General features: G+C 34.5%; 1 protein-coding gene across 3 annotated transcripts in view; it reads right to left on the bottom strand.

Annotated features, from left to right (window-relative positions):
- NIPBL (NIPBL cohesin loading factor) overlaps positions 1-23,429 on the bottom strand; it is a 195,665-nt gene that overhangs the window by 107,766 nt on the left and 64,470 nt on the right. For all 3 annotated transcript variants that reach the window (XM_019438076.2, XM_053906931.1, XM_019438075.2), the window contains 2 exons: positions 4,648-4,790; positions 2,177-2,342 (listed from right to left, as the gene is read on the bottom strand). In XM_019438076.2, coding sequence (XP_019293621.1) covers positions 2,177-2,342; positions 4,648-4,711 — 230 coding nt within the window. In that variant the 5' untranslated portion in view covers positions 4,712-4,790. The remainder of the gene's footprint in view (positions 1-2,176; positions 2,343-4,647; positions 4,791-23,429) is intronic.

Below are 23,429 nucleotides of genomic sequence, written 5' to 3'. Positions count from 1 at the left end.
ACTGAGGGTTACGGGAGGGGTTGTGGGAGGGGGATGGGCTAAATGGGTAAGGAGCACTAAGGAATCTACTCCTGACATCACTGTTGCACTATATGCCAACTAATTTGGAGGTAAATTTAAAAAAATAAAAAATAAAACAAGTTAAAAAAAAATAAAATAAATAAACGTTAAAAAAAACTAAAAAAAAAAAAAAGAATGTTCACATTAGTGAACTCCTGAGTGGCTCAGTCGGTTAAGCATTTTGTTCTTGGTTTCAGCTCCAATGACTTGGAATGCTCTTCTCTCTGCCCTTAATCTGCACACATGTTCCTGCTCTAGCTCTCTCTCTTAAAATAAATAAGGAAACTGAAAAAAATGTTCACATTAGTTTCAAAGTAGAAAACAGAGACTACTCTATTCAAAATAATGGAAGGTTACAGAGATGATAATTATGCACAGAAGTTGGTAGTTGGGCTTGGAATATATTTTCTCTCTTACATTTGAATATGAGTGAGTCTGCCTTTTTGAGAATGTCCTCTGAATGAAATACTGTTGCCACATTGGTTAAGACAAGACACAGAGATTATGTAATTTTTCCATCTAATATTCTTTTCTCAAAGTCATCAGTGAGCAAAAAAACACCAAGCAAGTGGTTATGGATAGTTGCAATTTTCAATAAACTTGAAAGTAAGTACCAAATTAAATTTACAACTATGGAACAGAAATGATAAATATAGGCAGTGTTTTTAATTTTATATTCTACATGTCTCTGTTCTGCTCATCATTAAATCTAATAAGAAAGATTTATAAACATGGTGTCCAATGATAAATTTCAATGAATTTCTGGAGGCAATCTTAAGGCAGCTCTCCATAAAATAAATCATAACTGTATATGTGCTATTTACCTTATCTTTTTAAATATTTGGTGATAACTGTTGATTAAGTATGTATAGATATAACAAGTGACAAAATATTTAGTCACTGTTGAATTTCTGGAGTGACAAAATATTAGTATTAGACTTCCTTCTGATTTTACCAACTATTTCTCAGTTTCCCCATCAGAAAATTCACATGTATATTACCTTAACATTCATCAGCTTTAAAAATGGCTTCAAAGTATGTACTGTATCTAATGACAGAGACCACTCCATTGTAATGTGCTTTATCCTCATTCCTATAAATAATGAATCTTTAAATTAAAAAGCAAAAATTAAAGATGGAAAGGATACATGAGTACCGCTGTATAGTGAGATGTGAAGGAATAAGAGAAATGTAACCTTTTAAAAAAGATTTTATTTTAAAAAAAATGTTTATTTGTTTGTTTCTGAGAGAGAGAGCAGGGGAGGGGCAGAAAGCGGGGGGAAAGAGGATCTGAAGCGGGCTCTGTGCTGACAGCAGAGAGCCCCAGGCAGGGCTCAAACTTACAAACCGCGAGATTAGGACCTGAGCTGAAGTTGGACACTTAACCAACTGAACCACCCAGGTGACCCTTAAAGATTTTATTTAAGTAATCTCCATACCCAATGTGGGGCTCAAATTTATAATCCCAAGATCAAGAGTCACATGCTCTACATACTGAGCCAGGCTGATGCCCCAAGAGATTTAACTTTTTATAAATTTTTGTATTAAGATGTTATAATTATAAGTATGTACAAGTTTTATAGTAAAAAATTTTAAAGTATACTCATATGCAAAGATTTTATAAACAAGCTATATAATTTAAGTTTATATTATTTAAAAAAGTGTATTTTGTGAAAACATACACTTATGATGGTATGATAAATTCTGGGAAAAATTACTCTTAGTTTTGTAGTAGCTATGCATGGAGTCAGTCCTTGAGTTTTAGTTAACTTCCCAGGGAAAGCATGTGAGCCTATTCCAAATAAAGCTACCAGTATAGTCCCTAGTGCTTGGGAATTCTAACCACTTTAGCAATATCAAGGGGGAGATAGCTTCTTGAGCAACTTTAGACCTCCCGGCAGAGACCCATCTTGATGAACCAAGATTATTCCAAAAAAGTTGAAAAGACCTTCACAGAACTACATGGGTCTGTTTAAATCTTATCATAAGGCTCCCCTGGATATTCATGTATTTTAAAATTAAACTATGTATATAAATTTTCTGAAATAAAGAGTAAAACCAGGAATACGGACTCTCTTAGTAAGACCAAAACTTTTCACTTTTAAATTATACTTACATGTGATCTGTTGATACCTGGTTGAGGCTATGGACAAGCTGTGAAACCAAATTATCATCCCTACAGGCCAAAAGGCAGTTCACCTCTTCTGCTATTCGTGCATTAAAGAGAAGGCTCTTTGTAGTTGTAGCAGGTAAGGGGGATGGAAGAGGCAGCTGGTTCAGGACTATTTGGAATAAAATCAGATTGTTAGAAACTGAGTGTAAGAAGTCTCTTTACAGTATCTGCTTACAAATATTCTGGGATTAAAAACAAGTTGTAAGTATCAATGTGACAAATTATTAAAAGGCATTCTGCCTCTCCCTCCAAAAACCCCTATCAAGTCTACAAAACCCCAAAACATCACTTGGGCAATAACAGATTTTATTACTAAGAATAAAACTCAACTCCTTTATACACATGATTTTTTCAGATCTTAAAATTTTTATTCACTTAATAAATGAATAAAGTAGCCAAAACAAGTAGCGTTAAAAAGTAACTTCTAAGAATTGAGAATACATTAATTAATCGCATTTATTTTTGCTTCTAAGATTTATCAGAATCACTAGTAATCTCACATAAATAAACCAAGTAATAATACCCAACTCTTCAAGTAACAGGTTTTTAAAACGCTTGAGTATATATAAAAAATAAATAGCTCACTTTGGCAAAAGAACATTCATAGAATAAGGATTCTGGAAGAAGCCAAATATCTAAGGAGTTATGCTATCAATTATAAATTTCTAAATAAATAGTTCTCTCTTCATTCTAGTGTAACAGCAAAAAAAGGATATGTTTTTACAGTAGTTTAAATTCAGTTATTTACAGTTTCTTCACATAATGGAAATTTGTTTATTTGTTTAAAGTAAAAGTTAAGAAAGTTAACTAAAGTATCTTTGTTTTGGGCTTATTTTCTAATCACTTATACAATGTAATTATCAGGCTCACAGCCCCAATGGCTAAAAACAGGTTTTGTTTTTTTTATTAGTAAAATCACAGGAAACAAATTATTACTTAATAAATAGGATTTACTGGGCAAGCTTTTAAAATATAAGGTACATTTGAGAGAATAGGGAGGACAAACAAAAATAAATCCCTGGTAGTATATCTGATTTGGCACTCCTATGTATAATATTGTTTATGTCTTACAATAAAGTGAAAACAAAAACTAAAGACAGTTTCACAAGTTTTCTTACCTGAGTTATCCTAACCCCACCAGCTACTTTCTTATTTCAGACTTCATAAACTAGCCATGTTACTTTCCTAACCTCAAAGCTATCAGCCTTTAACTATTTTTCTCCCAATAAAACCAGTGGAAATCAACAACAGAAAAACAGTATTAAAGGACTGCTGAACACAGATAAAAACGCTTAAGAAACTCTTCAATACAGAGAACAAACTGAGGGTTGGTGAAGGGGAGGTAGGTGGGGGGATTGGTTAAATGGGTGATGGGCATTAAGGAGGGCACTTTTCAGGATGAGCACTGGGTGTTGTACATAAGATATGAATCAATGGGTTCTACTCCTGAAGGCAAGACCACACTGTATGTTAACTAACTTTAATTTAAATAAACAAGGACAACACTGATGGGGAAATAAGTGTGGAAACCTTGACAGTTATTAAAACTACCCCTCAACTAGAAATGAGCTGGGGCCAACCACAAAAACCAAACACTTCTTGAAGTTATTTTCTCATAGCTCCTTTATTTTAAAGCCCCAAAGCCTGCATAATGCAACGTCCTCACCTTCTACCCTTCTCTCTCCTACCTCTTTTTCCCTTTATTTATTCAAGTAGGATGACACGTGGACTGACATTGTAGGTAGCTTTTTGCACCATTACCCAGGGACTAAGAATTAGAGTTAGAGCTAGCTACCACAAGAATGAGTCCCTAAAAACTGTGTTACAGTAAGTAAATCTCAAAAGAATGATGAAATTCTTTGAACTTAAATGTTCAGAATAAAACGGGCTGCTAATATCTATGACAAACTCCAAAAGATTACTGAAAATGACATCCAAAATGAACATCACTAAGAAATTAGATTAAGTCAGGCTATCAATCTTTCTTCTCTGAAGGGCAGTTTCCATTACCATTTCTAGAAATGTTTTTTTTTAAGTCTATATTTGTTCCTATATGCAAATCCATGCTTCTTCAGTTTTGATTTTTTTTTTAATGCTTTGTCTCATCTTCTTTGGTCCTTACTTTTGTATTGATTCCTTTATCGTGTTAAGACCTTTAAATAAAGGCCACCATTTCTTAATTGGTCATTAGGATGAAACAGAAATTAAGGTCTTATCTACTAGCTGACCACTCTAATTTTGTTACTTTCACATGCATGCCAATAAACCAAAGGAAATAATGATATGTGTCATTAAAATTTTTAAATCTCAAATAATTTATTTATGACAACTGCAAATAATTTTTTCTACAGTCTCTTAAAAAATCATTGTTAATACAGAAGAGAACACAGATTAGATAAATTGACCAAACTTACGGTCTGTGAGACTAGCAATCCCCGCGAGAGTAGTGATGGGGACATGGGGCATATCCCCATTCATCCTGAAGTTCTGGAATGGTGTTGCCTATAAAAGTACTTAGTTCAGGTGCCAGCTGTCATTACTTCCCATTTCCCAAACACTGTAACAGAAAACAGACAATTATTTGTAAAAATATGTCATATATAATTCTATTAGGGAAATGCCTATAAAAAATAAGATTTTCTGCTTTCCTTGTTTGTCAACCTATACAACAATAATACCTATCATTCATTTATACTTACCATACATCAGGCCCTGCAAAGTGCTTTGCATATATTAACTAATTTAGTTCTCACAACAACAATGTAAGGTAGGTACTATTATTTTCTATATTTTACTGATGAGGACATTTATTTACAGGGAGTTTAAAGTAACTTGTGGAGGAAAGATTAGAACCCAAGCAATCTGGCTCAAGAGTCTGTGTAACCAGTAGACTGTATTACTAACCTGGGATACTCAATTTTGACAAGTACTGTAATTCTTTTCTATATCATAAGCACATTAAAATCTAGCTGGTAACTTGCCCTTCTAATTAGGCTTCTCACTACTCTTCTACATAAACCATCCTCTTCAAACAAGCTGATCAGATTATCTTGAATTCACCTTGTGTTTTTGCATTTTTATTTATTTCCTTCTATATCTCTCTACCTAGGTAGCCCATCTGTGCTTTAATCCAAATCCTGTAATTCCTCAAGATCTAGGACAAGTTCCCACTACCTCATGAAACCGCAGACAAATTCAGCTAAAAGCTTTACCTTAATCTAACTTTCACTTATAACACTTATAGCCTAACATACTTTTGTAAATAATTATACATTCCTTTGTAACTTTTGGAAACTTGCCTTGTTTCATCCTTATAGAATTACTTTATGTTAATGTACTTACCTTGCTTTCCCAAGTATCACTACATGCTTCTTAATACCAACCAATCACTAATTAACGCACAACCCATAAAGGACAGAGAAATACGTTAACATTTTAACATTCCTCTACAATGACTTTGTTGACTCAGTTTTTATGATGCAATTCTGTGTCTGTGTGTACAGACATTCTGTTAAATTCCTGACATGTTTTCTAATTCTGTTCAGTGTCCCCCAATTTTTCTCATCTTATTTGATCTTGTGGCTCTTGGAATCTTTATCTTTAATAGCGTACTTGTGTAAGAACCTTTTTCTGAAGTACATAATACATTTTAATAATATGCACATTAGTCAAAGATATGCCTTTATTAAATAACTTCATAAACTCATCAGTAAATAGAAGTCTACTCCATATCAACTAAGACACAGTGCTAAAATAGAAAGTTGAATTGTAATTTTCGCTTTAAATGTTTCTTTTTTTGAAATGTTGTATTTGCTTGTCAGTCACTGTTAAGAGAACCTCTAAGTTTTTTGAGTTGTAAACTTCAAAACAATGAAATAACACTAATAACTTCTCTCTCTCTCTCTCTCTCTCTCCCCTCATGTATCTTAATGTATCTTTCCAAGTATTTTTTTAAAAGTAGAAGTATACAGGCAGTTAAAGTTACAAATTTTCTTTTTCCACAAACACAATTATAGATATATGTTGACAGAAATTCATAAAACATATATGTATGGTTTAACAGAGTTATAAAGCAAGCATCCAAAGAACCACCATCTAGAAAGTTAGCACCCTAGTTCCTACCACAGGTAACAACTACCTTGTCTTTTGGGTGATTTTTTTCCCCTTTATAAGGAACAACTGTCTTGTCTTTTTGGTAATTATTTTTCCTCCCTTACAGTTATGTCCTTTATATGTACATTCTTTTCTAGTAGCCAGCCAAGGAAAAAACACTTCCCTTTGCTGAATGACTGACATAAAATTTGCTAGTAGAATCCACTGAAAGGATATAGCACAGGAAATAGTATAGGAAAGACTACTGGCTATCTTACATTTGTTCTCTTGCTACAATATGGACTTTACTCTTTGAAGTTATTAATTTGATTCTTTAACAACACTAAAGAAATTTAAGGAAATACTGCAAATTTAGCATCAAGTACTACGAAGTTGTATCAAGTAGTAAAAAAAGAAAAAAAAATTGAAACCTGACAGAAGTCACCAAAACATGAAACATGACGGATTTTTTTTTTCTAAGTTTGGGCTAATAAAAAAGTTAGTTTATGCTTAATAATTAATGGGAAAAAATAATTGCATGCAAATTATGTATAAAACAGCACAAAAATATCTTGTTATTCTTATACGACTCATCGTTGTAAATGTAAATTGCCATACTCCAACAGATTAAGTAACAAGTGTCCATATTATTTAATTCAGAGGACAGGAACCAATAAAGAACAACAAGCTAGAGAGTTATATCGTGGGCTAACCAACTTTATTCTGCTTGCCTAAATCCCACGTAACATGTAAAAGTAGACCCAATTCCAGCTGGAGTTTTTTAGTCTAAAAATGATTTAATTAGTTCTCACATATGAATTAGGAGATTAATAAACCTAACCACAAGATTGTGCTTTTCTTCTTAGTGACATAATAAGGCATGTTAATACTCTGATGTCAACTGAAAACTGGGAGTAAATGGGGAAAGAAAAGAGCAACAATGCTTGTTTGGTTTAAAGTGCTTTAGTGTACAGACTGAGTACGTGACTACTGACAAATATTATTTATACCTCACTGCTGAACTATGCTGGTTTCATTGGAAGCCAAGCTTTTGAAGAACAGCAAAGATTTTGTTAGAAATGGACTTAAATTTTAGCTAAAGTCACAGATGTTGATGAATATGAGTAATTTGCGGAAATAATGCTGCCTATGCTGGAAAGTGACCAGAGTCCATCAAGAAAGAACATTCCTAAAATTCTAGAAATCAATATGCAGAACTCTAACTAATTAACATGGCATTTCTGGCTCTGGATTGGGCAATGTTTGGTCTACCTGGCTATGTGAAAGTATACTATCTTTCATGAAACTGCTGAAACTGAAGCTGAAAGTCATTATCTCTGGGGAACAATGTGTTTGGAATGAAATGGTAACCAAATGGGAAAGATTATAATGAGTGCTTTAAAACTGTCACTTAAGGCAGTACTTTACTCAATTAAAATCTGTGAATGGTGACCAATTAGTAGATTATAAAATAGAATTAGTGGGTTGAGATCAACACTGAGAGGGATGGAAGGAATAGAAACACAAGTTTACACTGCATACTGCTTTGTGACTCCAGGTAAAATGTCTGTGGGTCACTAAAGCAAAGCAGTTTCAAAAGTGCTACCTAAAAGAATTGGAAGAGTGGACGAAGAAGCCCACCTCCTAAGTGGTGATGAGAATGCAAAAAATAATGCAACTTGACGTACTACCCGGCATATAATAAGTGACCCAAAAAGTTAGCAGTGTTAGTGCTAACTGAAAAAAAAAATTTTGGGGGGGAGAACAGAGGAGAAACACAGATGAATTAGGGAAAAGGGGTCTTTTCAATAATATACATAATCTTTACTTCCAAAAGATATATAGTAAGTTATTATTTGAAATTCCTGTATATATTTCACCATAGTATCACATATATGTTTACTAGTCCTAGGCAGGCCCACCTATAATTACTTAAATGGTAAGGTAGCCAAAACAAATACTGGCAAAGAAAAGTAGGGGAAAAACTTAACTGTTGTAATACTAAGAACTAAATCAAACACACACACACACACACACACACACACACACACACACACACAGAACGCATTTATGGCTTATTTTAGAATGGCCTGGTTTAATTACAATAATTCTTAATTACTGGAAGATACTATGGCAAATTCTCATTTCAATCCATTATAATGAATCTGACATGAAAATCTTGACAAGATTTTAGCGTATATGCTGCCGAAGCAAGCACTCTTGACAAGATTTAAAACTTTTTTTTTTTAATGTTTATTTATTTTTGAGAAAGAGAGAGAGACAGAGCACGAGCAAGGAAGGGACAGGGAGAGGAAGACACAGAATCTGAAGCAGGCTCCAGGCTCTGAGCTGTCAGCACAGAGCCTGACACAGGGCTCGAACCCATGAACCATGAGTTCATGACCTAAGCTGAAGTCAGAAGCCACCCAGGCACCGTGACGATATTTTTAAAAAATGTTTATTTATTTTGAGAGAGTGTAAGCTGGAGAGGGACAGAGAAAGACAGGGAGAGGAGAATCTCAAGCAAGCTCCATGCTTATCACAGAGCTGGACACAGGGCTTCATCTCACAACCATGAGATCATGACCTGAGCCAAAATCAAGAGTCAGACACTCAACCAACTGAGCTACCCAGGTGTCCCTTGACAAGATTTTTTAAAGGCTCTGGTTCTTTGTTCACTTAATTTAATTTCACTTTAAAATTTATGGTTTCTTCACACAAACAAAAGAAATGCAAATAAAACATTACTGGTAGAAGTTATAATAACTCAAATTGGGATGTATTTGGAATAAAAGTTCCTCTCATAAGCTGATGGTAGATGAATTTTCCTGGGCAGCCAGTGTGTACGCTAAAGCCAAGAAATGTGTACAATCTTGTCTCAATAACTTCAATTTTTTAGTAGTAAAAAACTGTTAGAAATGACATTTACTGAGCACCTAGTACCCAATAAAAAATACTTTAAGTGTACTTTTTTTTTTTTAATTTATTTATTTTGAGAGAGAGAGAGAGGAGAGCCTCACTCCCACCCAGAGCCTGATGCGGGGCTCCATCTCACAAACCACAAGATCATGACCTGAGCTGATATCAAAAGTGAGACGCTTAACTGACTGCGCCACCCAGGCATCCCTTAAAGGTACTCTTATTTAATCCTTATATGACACTGAAGTACTCATATTACAGTTTTATTTAATGAGGAAAGTGATAATACACAGAGGATACATAATTTGCCTAAGGTCATACAGGAGAAATCAAACTCAGGCTGTCTGGTACATGGACATTTTACATAACAACTAAAATGTACAGCAATATTATTAGTTTAACATGACTGATATACAATAATTGACATTACATCCACAAAAGATTACAACAATTAAAAATCATGTTGTACAGTCAATACAGATGTGAGGAAAGAAACAGTCACAGTATCTAGCCCAGGAATAAAGAGAACAGCCTGCCTGGGTCTGAATCCAAGCTCTCCCTACCTTTTGATAGTATTTATTAGTCCTTCATTATGATGCACCCAATAATGTTTATTTTGTAACATGGTGTCAAACACCATGCTAGGCAAACAAAGTTCAGTGGTTAACAAGATGGAAACAGTCTCTACCCCTCAAAATTTGAGTTTGGCCACAGGCATGCTGTAAAGGGGAAATCATCTAGGGAGAGGACACAGAAAGAATCACTGAATTAAAATCTGAACTAATTTTACTTTGAGAACTCCATATTTTAATCCTTCCACAATCTGCATCAAATTTATTTAAAAACAAAGGCAAAGATTCTTAAAATTCATGAAAAGATATTCAAGATATATTGCTAACTGAAAATAATGCCAATGTGTACACAGTTCAAGTCTATTTTTATTTAAAACACATTTTTATACAAATGACAGTCTAGGCATGAAAAACATTCTTTAAGATTATATTTTAATTTAAACCATTAACAATGGTTAGGGGGTCGGATGTATGTATTCTGGGATTTGGGGGAATTCCCATTTTTGTAGTATTTATATCTATATTACTTGAGCACTTCTTAAAACTACTAGAACATTACTTTTTGATTTAGAAAAACAATGATATAAACATGTACAAAAATGGAAAATACTAAAATGAATCTTTTAAAAAAATGTTTGTTTATTTATTTATTTGAGGAGGGGGGCAGAGAGCAGGAGAAAGAATCCTAAGCAGGCTCCGTGTGTTGTCAGCACAGAGACCAGTTTGGGGCTCGAACCCACAAACCATGAGATCATGACCTGAGCCAAAATCAAGAGTTGGACACTTAACCAACTGAGCCACCCAGGTGCTCCAAAATGAATTTTCTAATAGTTGCTGCTATATGTATACGTAAATACATATTTAAATAATTTAAATATTTAAATTATTACCTATGAAACCTATGTTACGAATCTACGGTATGAAAGTGCTGTGGTAGATGCTAAGACTAACAGAATATGCAGGATGCATTCACAGGCACTTTTGCCAGAGCACAAGGCTAGAAAGGTGAATTGGACCCTGCAAAGGAGTTTGTATGAAGTGGTGACCTTTTTTATTTTTCATATCCTTGTTGTAAGCGAAAAAGTTTCAGTAAGATTAATGTAAACAATAAGGAAGATGGAGTGGCAGAAAGAGAATGGAGGCAGAAAGTTGTTGAATACTGCAATGACATGTAACATGACGTGTTCTGATTTCGAATGTACTCAGAGATTCAAGTGCCAACGTAACATCCAGTTGGAGATAATCTAAAGTTGGAAATTCCAGAACTGACAAAAGCAGTTGGAATTACAGCTATAGATATGAAAATGATCCACAGAGGATTGGTAACAGTTAAATTATAATAATAGGAAATAGGCAAGACAAGGTAACATTGTGGGGGAAGGTTTTTTTTTTTTTTTTTGCTGTTTGTTTTTTTAACACTTCTTATGTGTGAGACGTTAACATATACCTTTCCTTAACTGTTACCAAAGTCAGAGGGTTGTGAAGATTATTTCACAATTGCAAAACCGAAGGCTCAGAGCCTAAATGCTTTACATAGCACACAGCAAAGCTGGGATTTGAACTCAGATGTTTCTAACCAAATCTTATATTCTCATGTATATCCAAAGGACATAAAACCAGGAAACATCTACACTGCCATGGCAGAAAGGGAAACCAATAAACGGTAAGGAAATTGAAGCTAAATGTGTGTTCAAGGTCTCATAGTTAGTAACTAACCGAATCAAGTCTAGAATACATTGGATTTATAGCTCAGTATTCTTTATACTTATGTTGTCATCTTGCATAATTATAACATTATTTTGAATGAATTAAGATTTCCTACATGTGGAATATTTAGCTAATTAACACCGTTCTTCTTTGGTAATAACATATTATTTTTGGGTGGGGAGACAAAGGGGGCTTAAAACTAGTATATTTTTATTATCTCAGTTTATATTACATTTAATAGTATAAGTTGCCTCAAATTCTTTTGGGAAACAAATGGAATAAAAATCCTAAACAGCCAGGTAAGGAAGTGAATAAATACACATACGTTGCACTACTTACTAATTTAAGCAGGTAACAGTGGCCCCCTTAAGAGCGGTGCCCCTCAAACAGAATCCTTCCACTTTAGTCAAGCTCCCTTCAGATCCCTTCAAACTGCCTAAAATGTATCCAAGAACAAGAGTTTCACATTCTATTTAAGATACTTCCAAAAGATGTTCCTTAAATCCTAGCTCAAAAACAGTTCCCAATCAGCCACACTGTGAAAATTTTCACTTTGTTAAAACATTTGTTTTTCTATAGTTCTAAGTTATTTCTATTAAATAACAGAAATGCAAAATAAAAGCAAAAAAAAAAAAAAAAAAAAAAGGCAAAGCTCTAATGCTCTCTTTGTACATATGCTTTGCTTCTGGAAGCCTGAGCTCTCTGCAGCCACCATGCTGGAAACCAATAAATGTGTGTTATTCTTGTGTGTGTTCCAATAGTGCAGCCATATCATAATATATATAATATACAATAGAGGAATACAGTTACATTATTGAGTACTATTATAAAGAGAAAGAAGTCACAAATCAGGTTGAAATGTATGGTGTCTCATTTTATTTTATTTTTTAAAATCATTTTTTTTGGGGGGGGGGGTATTTATTTTTGAAGGAGAGAGAGAGACAGAGCATGAGTAGGGGAGGAACAGAGAGAGAGGGAGACACAGAATCCGAAGCAGGCTCCAGGCTCTGAGCTGTCAGCACAGAGCCTGACGTGGGGCTCAAACTCACAAACTGTGAGATCATGACCTGAGCCGAAGCCAGACGCTCAACCGACTGAGCCACCCAGGTGCCCCTGATGTCTCATTTTAAAGAGTATGTATACATTCATTCAGAAGTAAAACGATTAGTAAAACTATATATTTTGATAATCAGTTTTCTTCATTGTTCATATCAATTTATTTCACATGCATTTTTATATAAACCAACTTTAACAAAAGCTTGTATTACTTTAAAAGGTCCCAGCTGATTATTAAACTGACTTACAGAGGCCTGCTGAGTACTTATACAATGTCTAATCTTCTTTAATTTTTAAAAAATATTTATTTTTGAGAGAGAGAGACAGAGTGTGAGTGGGGGAAGGGAGGAGAGAGGAAGACACAGAATCCGACGCAGGCCCCAGGCTCTGAGCTGACAGCACAGAGTCTGACATGGAGCTTGAACGCACCAACCACAAGATCATGACGTGAGCTAAAGTCGGACACTTAACTGACTGAACCACCCAGGTGCCCCGACAATGTCTAATCTTAACAAATATGGAAAAATACAAGCTGCATTAGGAAAAAACTTTCCTGAGTCCTGGAATTAATATTTAATTTTTATTTCTTCTTCTTCTTCTTTTCTTTCTTTCTTTCTTTCTTTCTTTCTTTCTTTCTTTCTCTCTCTCTCTCTCTCTCTTTCTTTCTTTTTTTTTAATAGAGAGGCCATGGAGGAAATTTCCAAGTGCTACTATAAATTACTTGGGTTACTAGTCCCATTCCCACACCAAAAATTTTATTTCTCACTTCCTGTCCACTGCAGAAGAAACAGCCCATCTTAAGCCCCTCATTGAGGTTGAAACTGTACCTTACACCATGAGACTACTTAGTATACTATACAAAGGTATTAGAAATTAAAAAAAAAAAAAAAATCACACTGGAGATTTTTTCTTTCTAAATGAGGTTTAGGTCTTAAAGAACTATAACATTCAGATGTGGGTCTCAACTTCTGACCATAGATATCTGACAATACATGATTAATTAAATATGAAATATAAAAGAAAATGCTTTTATGTGAAATTACTGAAGGATCCACAAGAGGGCATACTTTCAACTACTATAAAAATGTAAAATTCCCTGTTTCTTTCTGTTTTGTTTTTTAAGAAATAAAGATTACTTTTTTAATTTTAATTCCAGTATGGTTAACATACAGTGTTATATTAGTTTACAATATAATTATTCCATAATTCTATACATTACTCAGTACTCATCAAGAGTATTCACCTATCCCCTACCCACCTTCCCTTGGTAACCATCAGTTTGTTCTCTATAGTTGAGTCTGCTTCTTTTTTTCTTTGTTCATTTGTTTTGTTTCTTAAATTCCATATGAGTGAAATCATATGGTATTTGTCTTTTTCTGACTTACTTCGATTAGCATTATACTCTCTAGATCCATTCATGTTGTTGCAAATGGCAAGATTTCATTTTTTTTTTTTTAAGATTTCATTTTTCTTATGGTTGAGTAATATTTCATTGTGTGTGTATGTACACACACACACCTACACACACACACCACTTCTTCTTTATCCATTTATCTATCGATGGGCACTTGGGCTGCTTCCATAATTTGGCTACTATAAATAATGCTGCAATAAACATAAGGGTGTATATCTTTTTGCATTAGTGTTTTCATATTTTTTGGATCAATACCCAGTAGTGGAATTACTGGATCACATACTAATTTTATTTTTATAAAATTCATTTTTTTTTTTTTTTACTAAGTCCACCAAAGGTTAGCCAGGTTCTTCTGAATTGATTATTTGGTACCATTAGAAAGCAAAAGATTCTGAAGTTTGCAATTTTTTTTTGCTTAAACACACACAGGAAACTTTTTTTTTTTTTGATGACTATAAAATATAAGAAAGGCCTAGATACATCAAGACTTTTACATTAACATTAAATTATAAAAGTATGTAATAGTTGTATTAGTCATTTTGTTTCTGTTAGCTATTTGAATTTGGCTGCCCTAAAAATCTTTTCAAGAAATTTTGGCTACCTTAATTTTTGATCCTCATTAAGTGATACAGTCCCTTGGAACAATGAATTCTTCAAGACAACTTAGAACAAATGGATTATGTTTTATACTTTAGGAAATTTTTCCAATTCAATAGATCATTTACTTAGAATATCTAAGAGTAATTAAGAAAGAGCAGAGGAAGATATGCAAAAAAAAAAATCATAATCACTTACACATAATCTGCATTACTGATCCCTTTTCTGCCCTAACCCATTCATTCAAAGACATCATTCCAGCAACTCTCTTGTCTTCATCATCAATTTTCTCTCTTATTGGATCATTCCAATCAGCATGTAAACATCTATATACTGGTAAGTTCCCCTACTCCCATAAAAACAAAACAAAACCCCTTATCTGGAACTCCTAGGAACCTTATCTTGACCCTTCTAACAACTGCTTAATTTTTCTGCTCACACAAAATTCCTTCGGTTGTCTACATTCATCTCTAATTTTCCTGCATTCTCTTGAAATGACACTATATGTGTTTTTATTCTCATCATTCCACCAGGTGTCTTGCCATGATTAGTAACAGTATCTATACTGCTAAATAAATACAATGGACAGCCTCAGGTCTCATGTGATTTGACCTAGCATTCAACACAGTTTGAACAATTCTTTTGTTTTTCCAACATATACTCCTGGTTTTTCTTCATACTGCATTGGCCACCCATGAATCCTGTTTTGGTTTCTTCTCATCGTCCTGTCCTCCCATATTTTAATCTCATTCAATCTCATGACTTTAAAATAGCACCTGTAGGGGCACTTGTGTGGCTCAGTCATTTGGGCACCTGACTTCAGCTAAGATCATGATCTTGTGGTTCATAGGTTTGAGCCCCACATCAGGCGCTATACTGACAGCCTGGAGTCTGCCACCTGCTTCAGATTCCATTCTGGTCTCCCTCTCTCTCTCTCCCCCCCTCCCCTGCTTGCACTCTGCTCTCTGCTGTCAGTGCAGAGCCCACTTTGGATCTACTGTCCCCCTCGCTCTCTCAAAAATAAATTTAAAAAGAAAATAGCACCTGTATGCTGATGACTCCCAAATTTGTATCGCCTACTTTGACTTCTCCCTTGTATACTAGACTCATATACCCAATTGCCTAGTCAACACCTCTGCTCTGATGCCCAGTAAGTACAGGTCTAGAACAGAGGTTAGCAATCTTGATTCTGACTTTTAAGAGTCTGAATTATATCCTTTAGATAATTCCTTTATTAGGTATGTGTTTGCAAATATGTTATCCCAGTTGTTTGCTGGTCTTTTCATCCTCTTAATATTATCTTTTGAAACTTTGATGATGTCCAATATATCAATTTGCTCTTTCGTGGGGGTGATCGTGGGTAGATGGTAGTGGCATTCGACTGCAAAGGTGCATGTAGAAATTTTCTGGTGTGATGGAAATGTTCTATCTACATCATGAAGGGATACTGTTTACATGAATATCCCCATTTGTGGAAATTATAAAGTTAAGATTTCGGTTTTTTGGTATATATAAATATTACCAAATTCCAAAAAACTGTAAAGGTAATAACGATAAATGAGCAATGGTTGAAGAATGGGCAGAAGTACAGATGAAACTAAAATTCAACATGTTGATTAAGCTGGGTGAGGGGTACTGGGCATTCCTTATACTCTTTTGTTTACCTAGCATATATTTAAAGTTTTCCATAATTAACAGCTTTTTTTTTTTTTAAGGGAACTTTTTTGTTAGGTGAAAAATACAGTCTCATAGGAGGTCAGCATTAATTAAAGCCTCCTTTTTTTCCGGATCTATTACTGCTAAGCAATGTGCTATAGGCTAAATGTTTGCGTCCCCCGCCCCCAAATTCTTATGTTGAAACTTACTTCCCATTGGAAGGTATCTGGAGGTGGGGCCTCTGAGAGGTGATTAGGTCATGAGGGTGGAGTCCTCATGAATGGGATTAATGCCTTCATAAAAGAGACTCCAAAGGGCTCCCTTGCCCATTCTGCCATATACAGACACAGCAAGAAGACAGCCAATTTATGAACCATGAAGTGAGTTCTCACAGACACCAATCTGCCAGCACCTAGATCCTGGAATTCCCAGCTTCCAACACAGTGAAAAATAAATTTCTGTTGTTTATAAGCCACCAGGCTATGGTATTCTGTTGTTACTGCTTGAATGGCCAAAGACATGGTATGTCCTTCAGGCTCTATTTCTACAATTGATTTTAAAAACCCATAAAAGAATTCAAGAGACCCAAACATAGCCATTAAATAATATAACTAATGAATGCAGAAAAACATATTGGGATAGCTTTTCAGGAAAGATAAACTTTTTAAAAGTCAATTTAAATCATTAACAGCTTCTTACTGAGGAGTTTTCTTTCAAAATTATTTTAAATAGTTCGCTTTACAGGGAAAGGAGTTCTAAATAGAGAAGTGATTTCTCATTCATGTTATCTATAGCAACCTTTTGATGATTTCCACCAGACCCCTCTACTATTTTATAGGAGATAAATATATAAATTGAGGATGTATATTTCTCTAAATTTATAAGCTCATGTTCAATGAACTAATCATAAAATAGATTTCATACCATTAAATGCCATATTCTTTTTGTATATAAAATGAAAACAAAATAGCTCTTTAAATTCTGTCACTATCAATCCTTCACTAGGAGAAATGAATTTTTAAATTTTATATGAGATTTCTAATTTATTTAATAATCACAGTTACACAAAAGTAAACTTTCTATGAAACTCAGAATATTAAAAGAAAACATAACAGCAACTATATACTCAGATAGGTTAATAGAAATGCAGAATCAAATGACTTTGAGTGTTATGTATAATCTCCAAGATAATGATTTCAAACAGTAACAGCATTTGAACTCTTTAATTAAATCTTAAACTCTCAAAACAATATTTTCACTGTTTTTCTTTCTTTGGTTTCTTGGTTTAGAAAATCTTGGGGTATTAACTAGATAGTGATTTCCTATGACTAGAATATATGATAGCAGATGGATATTTTAAAGTACCTAAAAGATCTTGTGTTCATGTTCTCTGTCTCTAAAAAATACAAAAATTAAAAAAAAAAAAGTACCTAAAAGAAATGATTGAGAAATCTCATCTCATGTTACAGAGGACTTTCACTGCTATTTAAGAAATCTAAGTAAAACTGGGGTGTATACAAAAGAAGGATATAAAAAGGTTTCTCAAATAATGTTTTAACACACTTAACTATTAAACATAAACTCAAAAGCAAACTAAAAATGGAAATAAAACACTTTCAATTTTGATCAGAACACTGAACCACCAGGACTTGAGGAAGTAGTTTAACTTCTCCTTACCAGTGCTTGATAATATTAAGTATGCTTATCACTGGGTGATGAAATTTGTAAGTGACTAATTTCCTTTTTCTTGTTTATCTGACTTCCTAATTTTTAAAGAAGTAAAACTTTATGTATATATAATAATCATGCACTTAGCACTTAACACCTGAACAGGACCTGACAGATAGTGGGTATTGTGTATATAATGGTAAAAAACCAGGCATGGTTAACAGAGAGTCCAGTAGGAGTGATATTATAAATAATCGCCATGTAACATATAATTACATACTGTGATAAATCCTGTAACAGCAATAGCAATAATAAATAATAGTTAGCACTTAATATCTGCCTGGAATTGTTCTAAAGAATTTACATAATTTCACATTAATTTATATTGAGTTCATTTAATTCATATTTACATATTATAGTTCATTTAATGCTTATCCTATTAAATACACACTACTATTACTTTCACTTTAAGATAATAAAAACTGAGGAATATAAAGGTTAAGTAACTTGCCAGAGGTCTGATTCCAGAGTCCCTGCTCTTAACATTCCAGAGTCCATGCTTTTTTCTAAATGAAAAGAACAGGGCACTTTGAAAGAAAAAAAGATAGTAACTAAGTTTACGTTGGGGTAATGTAAGAAGTCACAGAATGTCTCATTAAGGAAATCTCATGAGGAAGAGTTAGGCAAAAGGGGAAGAAGACATGGAGACAGGGAATGATTAGTATGTTCTAGTCTCCAAAGAATGACAGAACCTAGGCAAAAGGAAAAGATTATGTGGCTGGTATATAATGATGGACTGTTCAAGGGCTTTCGATTTCATTTCGTGCCACATAAAAAAAAAAAAGTAATCTACTAGCCACTGATATATGTATGTCTTAGCTACTGAACATGGCATCTATAGCTGCTTATTTGGAATCTATTTCACACAGCCTGCATATACTCCTTAAAAATATTAACTTGAGTTTAAAATCAGTTTCTGCATAATTACTCATCGCTTTAAAATTCTAGAAGAAATAAGAATTTGTCACAAATAAGGTATGAAAATAACTGCCTCAGAATAAACTTTAAAGGATAAACCTAAGTGCTAAGTAAGAAGAAAAATTAAACTCTTGGGTGTTTGTGAAATGAAAACTTATGTTCATGCAAAAGCTTGCACCTGGATGTTCATAGCAGCTTTACCTATAACAGCCCCAAACAAACTGGAAACAACTCAAGATATCCTTCAATGCATGAATGGTTAAACAAACTGTGATAAATCTACACCACGGAATATCACTCAATAAAAAAGAAACAAAGTATTGATATATAGAACTTGGATGGATCTCAAGGAAATTTTATACTGAGTGAAAAATCCCGAACTCAAAGTATACAATATGATTTCATTTAAGTAACATTTCTGAAATACCAACATTATAGAAATGAAGAGCACATCAGTGGTTGCCAGGGATTACAGATGAGGAGTGCACGTATGTGTCTATGAAGTGATAGTACAAGGGAATGGTGCTGGATGATGAAACAGTTCTATATTGTTTGTTTGGTTTTTTAAAAGTTTGTTTGTCTGTTTGTTTGAGAGAGAGAAAGAGAGAGTACGGGGTACAGGCACAGAGAGAGGGACAGAGAGAATCCCTAGTAGGCTCTGTACTGTCAGCGCAAAGCCTGATGCCAGGCTTGAACCACAAGATCATGACCTGAGCTGAAGTCAGATGCTTAACCAAATGAGCTCCCAGGCGCCCTGAAATAGTTCTGTATGTTGAGTGTGGTGGCAGATACACACAACCTCATGTATGATTAAAAAAACACACACATATATAGCGTAGGCATAGTTGGCTAAATCAGAATACTCTTAGATTGCACAAATGTCAATTTCCTGATTTTGACCCTGTACTAGAGTTATATACAATTTTACTATTGGGGGAGGCTGAGTTAAGGGTGCACCTCATGTCCCTGTACTTTTTTTTTTTTTTTTTTGCAACTTCTATGAATCTACAATTATTTCAAAATAAAAAATTATTAAAAAGCAATGAGAGTCTGGGTGCTCTATACAGTACCTAGTTCATTCACATTACTGGCTTTTATTATTGAACCATGTTAAAATAAAGTTGATTTAGAAACTACAGAACACTTTATAGGCAGAATGTTTTTTCTTAAAATTTTTATTTTTTTAAATGCTTATTTACTTTTGAAAGAGAGAAAGCGATTGGGCAAAGAGTAGAGACAGAGGGAGACAGAGGATCCGAAGCAGGTTCCATCCATGCTGACAGCAGAGAAGTGGATGCGGACTTGAACCCACAACTAAAACCACAAGATCATGACCTGAGCTGAAGTCGGACACTCAACCGACTGAACCACCCAAGCGTCCCTCTTTAATTTTTATTTTTAAAAACTTTGAAAAGTTATTTAAATTTTTTTCTGAAGGTTTTAAATTTTTTAGGTTAGGGAGATAACGGTAAATTCTGATTTAAAGATTTAATTTCAATTTTGCAAATTAATTACAAAGTTACGCACAACTACCACACAAGTACAAGAAGCTGCCATAACCTTTACCCACACTCACCAATTGTTTACGTTTTGCCCCATCTGCTTTAACACTCACAAACCTTCCTTCTTCCCTGCCCTAGGGTGTGTGTGTGTGTGTGTGTGTGTCTAAACTATGGGAGAGCAAGTTGAAGATATGGCCCATTCTTCTAAATACTTTACTATGTACTTCCTAAGAACAAGAACATTCTCTTAGGTAATCACATCAGAATGAACAAAATCAGGAAATGTAACATTTATAAAATCTAAATATATCTAATATAAAGAAATATAATCTAAATAATCTTAACAATAATTTAAAAATCTTAAATAATCAAAAATATCCAGGGGCGCCTAGATGGCTTAGTCAGTTAAGTGTCCAACTCTGATTTTTGCTCAGGTCATGATCTCATGGTTCACGGGTTCGAGCCCTGTACAGGGCTCCACACTGACAGTGCAGAAGCCTGCTTGGGATTCCCTCTCTGTCCCTCCTGTGCGCACTCTCTCTCTCCCTCTCAAAATAAATAAAACTTTAAAATAAAATAAAATATGTAATCCACAGTCCCTCTTTTATCAATTGTCCCAATAATGTTCTTTTACAGTTATTTTTTTTTCTTGGTTCAAGAACCAATCCAAGATCACATACTGCATTCAATTTTCATGTCTCCTAAGTATTCTTGAATCTAGAATACCTCCTTAGACTTCATTTATTGATGTGGATATCTTTTAAGAGTATGGGCATACTGTATTGTAGAATCCATCAATTTGGGTTTACCTGATGTTATTATTAGATTCAGGTGATGCATTTTTGGTAGGAATACCACAGAAGTGGATTTTATGTCCTCCTTAGTGCATCACATAATAAAGCGTCTGATACCAGTTTTTTCCTAATATTGGTGATGTTAATTTTGATTACTTAAGATGGTATGGGCCATGCTCTCCTCCATTACTCTTTGCAGTTAGTTAATAAGAAATTTGTGGAGATTTTGAGACTACATAAATATCTGATTCTAATTAAACTTTTACTCCCTAATTTTAACACCATTAATGATTTTCTATCAATCTGTTATATTTACTACTTAGCATTCTACTGTAATGGAGCATTCCCCTTCTCTCTTCATTCATTCATATCAGTGTAGATTTGAGATTTCCTTTCCTTTCCTTCCTTCCTTCCTTCCCTTCTTCCTTCCTTCCTTCCTCTTTCCCCCTCCCTCCCTCTTTCCTTCCTTCCTTCCTTCCTTCTTTCCTCCCTCCCTCCTTTCTTTTCTCTTTCTCTCCTTCTCTCTTTTTCCCTTCCTTCCTTCCTCCCTCCCTCCTTCCTTCCCTTCTTTCCTCCCTCCCTCTTTTTCTTCCTTCCTTCCTTCCTCTCTCCCTCCCTTCCTTCCTTCCTTCTTGTTGGCTCTGCAGGGCTTAAACTCACAACCCCTGAGATCAAGACCTGAGCTGAGATCAAGAGTTGGACTTTTAATCAACTGAGCCACCCAGGTGCCCCTTGAGATTTCTTTTTTATTCAATGGGTTATAATCTTTTATTATCATCATTTATTTTGATGCTCAAATGGTCCCAGATTTGGATAGTAGCAGCTCCTTCAAGCTCACTTCTGTGTCCTTCTGTTGTGTCCTATCCTCCTTTAAGCAATTCCTTACTTTCAAGGCAGTAAGATGTTTTAATCTTATCTCATACTTTTCCTACCTGAGTAGTGGAAATCAGCCTTTTCCTCAGGGAGGAGCTCTGGTTCTATTTAGTGGAGAATATTGTTTAGATATAGTGCCAGTTTTGCTCTGTTACTGGTATCTCATTGTAGGCTGAGTTTTAGTTTGAAAAGAAAATAAAGTTAAATGAAAATGAAGCAAGGACATTAAATGAAGAGACCCAAGAGAAAAATAAGTGTGTGAAAGCATGGATCTCAAAATAATATAAACATGTGAGCAGCAATTTGTAAATTCCAGAATCACACAATTTTATAGTTGAAAATTATCTTAGGGATAATATAGCTAAGCTCTCTTATTTCTCAAATACAAAAACCAAACCCTAGAGATGGTACATACCTTGACTGAGGTCACAGAAGCAATTATTAGCCAAAGTCAGCAAAGTCTCAATTCAATGTTCATCAAGTTCTGCTCTTATACTATTAATTAAAAAATAGTTATTGAGTGCCTACAATGTGCAATGCACTGTTGTGGCTAGAGATATATAGCAGTGACCAAAAAAAGACATTAATCTCTGTGCCCTCACAAAGCTTAGATCATAATATGGAAAACTGGATCGACTGCTTCATTTCATGTCTTTAGGGAAATGCAAATTACAACCATAATGAGATACCACTACATTAAAATTAAGAAGACTAATCATTTCAACTGTTGGAAAGAGAGCATGGTAAACAACAGGAACTCTGATACAATATTGGTGGAAATACACAAAATTGGTATAACTGCTTTGGGTAACTAACCATTATCTATCCTAGATATATACCCAATAGAAAACTCAATGACTTAAAAAACAAGTCTCTTAACCTCCTCCTAGAACCAGTGGCCAGGCTGGACATGCTGGTCTCTTAGAGATGTCAGAGGCACACAAGTGCAAGCCCATTCCTGCAAGTACTTTTCAAGCCTTTGGTACTGTCATATCCATCCACTAATTCCAATGGTCAAACCAAGTCCTATAGCCAAATGCAAAGTCTAGTATGGGTAGGGAAATAGTCTCTGCCTTTTTAGGAGCGGAAGAAACTACACAATCACATGGGAAATAACTTGGATACAGGGATGGGCAAAAACCTGTGGCTATTAATGCAATCTATCACTCTCACTTAATCCATTTTCAGGAATGGAAGGTGGTAGTTTTTAAATAAGCCCTCCAGGTGATTCTGATGCATGCTGAAGTTTGAAGGCGACTGGGCTCTACAGATTGCTAGGCCTCACTCCCAGAGTTTCTAGTTCATTAGGTCTTGAGTAATACCTAAGGATTTGACATTTCTAAAAATTTTCTGAGATGATGCAAATGC

The sequence above is a fragment of the Panthera pardus genome, unplaced genomic scaffold (genome assembly GCF_024362965.1).
Source record: "Panthera pardus isolate Hobbes unplaced genomic scaffold, ASM2436296v1 HiC_scaffold_2, whole genome shotgun sequence".
Lineage (NCBI taxonomy): Eukaryota > Metazoa > Chordata > Mammalia > Carnivora > Felidae > Panthera > Panthera pardus.
This window is presented reverse-complemented; position numbering and strand designations above follow the sequence as displayed.